At 38.7% G+C, this 4985-nt stretch overlaps 1 protein-coding gene across 1 annotated transcript in view; it reads right to left on the bottom strand.

The window, feature by feature from the left end:
• Positions 1-4985, bottom strand: part of Stk33 (serine/threonine kinase 33) — a 122807-nt gene that overhangs the window by 31175 nt on the left and 86647 nt on the right. The window contains exon 9 of the mRNA XM_023707600.1: positions 3072-3278. Coding sequence (XP_023563368.1) covers positions 3072-3278 — 207 coding nt within the window. The remainder of the gene's footprint in view (positions 1-3071; positions 3279-4985) is intronic.

Below are 4985 nucleotides of genomic sequence, written 5' to 3' on the forward strand. Positions count from 1 at the left end.
ATACAGATGAATGTCCATTTTGTATCTGTGCATTCAAAGTGGTTAGGATAGATATATAGTTACATTCTCCTATGATTATTTCTTTTGTTATCTGAGAGATTATTTCTGATCTCATGTCTTCTGTAGCCTGATGGAGTTGTTTCCTTACTTCAGTTGCTATCATTTCAGAAATATCAGGTGTGAGACTCAGTTTCTTCTGTTGATGTTTCCTGGGCTTGTTTTGGGTAGGATGAAGGTCTGAGATTCCCTTTTGCTTTTTTGTTTTAACATTTTTTTTTACTTAAATTTTTTTTAATTTTGTTTCCTGTAGTGATCCTTGTGTGTTTTGGCAGGAGGTAGATGTATCACTAACATCGCAGCCTTTCCAGGAATAGTCTGTACTTCAGGAGTATCTTCTGTGTCTAGGAGATTCTTGGTTTGTGTCTTTCCCAAGTTCCTACACTCCCAATTAACTGCCAGTGGGATGTTGTTCTCTATTCAGCTCAGTTCCCAGTCTTTTGGTGTACGGTTGTGATGAGGTTATTACCCCAGAGCTTCCCAAGAGAGAACAACTGACTGCAATAGACAGCACATTCTAGCTACAGTAATGCAATTAATAATAAGCACAGTTTAGAACCTGACAAACTGTAGTAACTGTTGATATTGTACTTTAGACCACAGGAGCACATCTTCTAGCTCTATAACAGAACTGAGCATAAAGTAGGAGTCTGTATGTAAAGTTTCTCTCTTGGAGCAGATTCACCCTGGGTTCCTCCGGACAATACCGTTGCCACATCCTGGGCACTTCCCATGCTGGCTGCCCAACCCACAGTGGAGGAATACAGTCAGGCGCCAGGGTTCCTCCAGAGGCTTCACGCGTGGCAGAGGGGTGGTGAGTGGGGTTCTCCCTCCCGTGAAGCTCACTGAAGCTCAACAGGGCTCAGTGTGGCCCAACCATGGGGGGACCTGGGGGCGAGGGCAGAGTTTCTCCCCCGTGGGGTTCCTGGGGCTCATCAAGGCTCAGTGTGGCTCAAGAAATATATTTTTTAAAGGAACAAAACTTTTCAGAAGAATTTCCCAACTGTGCAAAGCATTCCTTCCAAGATATCACAGACCCAACCCAAGCAAGGCATAGTTCCTTCAAGAACAATGAAAAATTCCTATTCACCTTGCAGGAATTTCCACTGTAGCATTTACAGCAAGCAGCCTTAAAAGCCTCCTTGAATAGTGAGAGTGGAAGTTTGCTCTACCTTTTCCTTGCTAGTAAGCCCTGATGGTGGACAACATTCTTCTTGTTACTAAAAATCTATATTCTGAAGTTTTCAGCCGATGTTACTGAAATTTTTCTTTACTTTTTTTTTTTTTTTTGGCAAAACAAGGGATTGAACTCAGGACCTTGTGCTTGCCAGGTAAGTGCTTATTCTACTGAGCCATCTCCCCAGCCCTGAAATTTTTCTATTCTTAAACTTTCAATCCAGTGGTTATAGTTTTAGCATCCCTAGGCCAATCAAATTTGAACTGTCCTGTTTCCTAGCTGTAACCAAGAGCAGCATAAGTCACATAACTTGTGACTTGCAGGAAGTCTGGGAGGATGAGGAAGGTGTAACAGAGCAATGGAAGACTTCTGGTTCGCAGTGGTATTTTGTCAGATATGATAATCCAGGACTACAAAAAGTTTGCATGTGCAAGCATTTTTGTGTGTACATATGTATATCCATATATACATACTTGTGTAAAATGCATATGGTACATTTAATATACATGTATATATGTATGTATATGCATATATGCATATGCTTATATACATGTATGTTGGCAAATCTATAACAGAAAATCTTCCAACTATGTTCAAAAGAACTGCAAACATGAAGTTTTAGGATACCGCTTTTAAGGAAAATATAAAATACACACCACTAAGAAATATAGGAGTTGTCACCAGACTGGATTATAAGAACGGAATTCAGTAAGTTCATGCTGTGTTATGGTAAAAGCACAATTATTTCAAAATACATAAATCATTACGTACAGCTTATTATCTAGACATTTACTACCTAGTGATGAAATAGTTCTCACACAGTAAATCAGAATTAGCCCACAGATCGCCAGGTCCCCTTCTGTGTATTGCTGACAAGGTGCACAGCCGTGCCGTGCTGTGCTGGGTCTGGTTCAGGGTGGGGCGCCCTGTCACTGCCTCTGCATACTCTGCCTCTCTCCTGGCTGCAGGAGATGGAAAAAGAGCAACTCCTCGCAAGCAGTCTCGAGGTGAACAAAGCCCGCTGGCAAGACACACGTGTCCAACAAAAGCTGAAACATTTTTCATTAAATTGCAGGACATAAGGAGGAAAAAATATTTTAAAAATTCCTACAAACAGAAAACATTGAGGTGCACTCGTTTGGGCAACTTTACCAGAATATTCAGTTCACAGACCACAATCTAAGGCAAATACTAATAAAAATGTTAATAAATTATAGTTATCAAAAACAAAATCATACTCAGATCTAGTAAAGTCAAATGGTAAACCTATATAAAGAGTTTTGATTAGCACAACATTAGAAATAATTAGGTAATGCAATAATTATGTTTTTTTAGGTAACATATAAAGCAATTCCAAATTGTATAGCCTGGTAGAATACAGAACTTACTCATTTGGAGCCATGGGCCAAATCTGGCATGCCATCTGTTTATGTTTTTTTTTTAAAGTTTAGTTGGAACATAGTCACGCTTATTTGTGGTCTGTGGCAATCTTTACACTATGCCATCAGGATTGAGTAGTTACAAAAAAGATCATTAGGGCCCACAATACCTAAAATATTTACTACAGATTAAGTATCCTTTAGGGATGTCCAGCTTGTAATTGTCTCCTTACAAAAAAATTCACACCCCTGTTATCTATAACTGATTTTAAACATGAAACGTTTGCCATGATGCTAAATTATGACAGCCTATGAGCCAGAAAGAACTTTACTTGCTTCTACGATGCAAGTCCTTTGTATCAAATTAACAACAACAACAACAAGAGCTGCCCAAAGTGCTTCCAATGTTATAAAGGGTATTTTACAGTCTGGATAAATGAAACAATGGTTCTTCCTACTTGTTTGGCTGGTTTTTCCTCCTTTTCATCTGAAGTGCTATTGACAGCAGGGACATTTCTGTGTTGTCGGTAATATTCCAACTTTTCTTTATGGGACTGATTATTCTTCTCCTCTTTCTTGTTTTCCTCATCACTTTCTGGGTTATTTTTCCATTCTTTCATCATTTCTAATACATTTGTTGGTCTCACTGAAGAAAGCGTATTGCCCTGTGTTAACAATAAATTTCAGTGTTATAAATGGCTTAGATAAATAATAATCTATTTTTTCAAATTCAGTGATAGACATATGGAAAATTACAGTGTTGAATAAATACAAGACTGATGCTCACTGAAGTATATTCCGTGTCCTGACATGGGTCACACCTCTGGCACAACATCACTTACAACATGTTAAAGTCCAGAGGGGAAATATTCACTTATAAAAGAACTACACAGCATACTTTCATAAAAGACAATGCATTGAGTGATATCCTGGAAGCCAAAGATCCTGTATAGTGTTTCTCTTAAAAGTGATAGGACTGCCTGCTTAGCTAAACACAGTGACCAGGGTTCAATGCCTGCACCGCATGCCGTGCCAGCCCTATGCCCTGGGTGTGCTGGGCCAGTGACCTAGTCCAGGCATGGTGGTCTGCGCTGGGAAGACTGAAAACAGGCGGATAGCTATGAGTCCGAGCTGCCTAGTGAGACCCAGTACCAAATATACAAACAAGATTTTTCTTTTAAATACTGATAGGGAGGGACTGGGGAGATAGCTCGGTGGTCAAGGGCCTGCTTGGCAAGCACAAGGGACCAAAGTTTGATCCTGGTACCATATGCCATGTTGGCCATGGAACCGGGGTGCACAGTGCTCACCACCAAAACCAGGCATGTGGTGCATGCCTGTAATCCTAGTGTGGGGGAGGCTGAGACAGGAGGATCACTACGAGCTGAGCTGTGTAGCAAGACCCTGTATCAAATAAATAAATGATTAAAAAAATTTTAAAAAGAGATGCGGGCTGGAAAATAGAAGTTGCCCCAAGACTAGGGGATCTAATGTTAAGAGCAAGTCCTTTACAACACCAAAATGTCTAGGTGGAAAACTTTAAATTCAGTTGATTAGTTAACTACTCTGTCTAAGAATGTCAGTATTTGATTTCCAAAGCCCTTGTCCAGCACTGTTAGATATAATGTGGTCATCTGATTATAATTGACCCAATGTATTATTCTTATACCAGATATTGCAAATACTATATCAGACCAAATTTAAGTATTTTACATTAATCTAATTTTTCAAATGTGTCATCTTATTTTATATTCCAAGAAATACTGTATATGAATACAGCCCAAATTGTTCCTGCATGGCTAGTATGTCTTAAATATTATTTTGTTTCCATTCCAGCTTATTACAGCAAATTTAGGAAAGAAGTCTTGATCATATTTAAATTAAAATGAAGTTCAAGTGTAGGCACTGCAACAGAACAATTCTAAATTAATCTTATATGTAGAGAGATTGGTGGTAAGCACAAACGATGCAGAAATCTATGGGACAGTGAGATACTCATCATGTTCCCAATTCCTACTTTGGTAGTTACAAAAACAAAGAGCTGGAGCATCTTTTCGCTTGGGTTCCTGAGTAAGGATGAAATGAGATGGAACCCAGTCTTTCTCACAACCAATTTATAGTGCAAGGTACTATGATACTGAGATTTGGGGGTCATTTGTTACCAGAGTACACTCTAATTTATCCTGACATACATACCAAAGCAAATGCTTATGTTCTGTAAGTTGCCTCTAACCTTAGTAATGAGTTAACTCTGCAATTATCATGCTCCACAAAATTATTACTACTACTACTGCTAAAAATAAACCAAAATTACATATATAATTAATTTTATTGAAAAAGAGATAGCAATGAGACAGTTTTAAAACAGTTTA

The sequence above is a fragment of the Octodon degus genome, unplaced genomic scaffold (assembly GCF_000260255.1).
Source record: "Octodon degus isolate 3935 unplaced genomic scaffold, OctDeg1.0 scaffold00302, whole genome shotgun sequence".
In the NCBI taxonomy this organism is placed as follows: Eukaryota; Metazoa; Chordata; class Mammalia; order Rodentia; family Octodontidae; genus Octodon; species Octodon degus.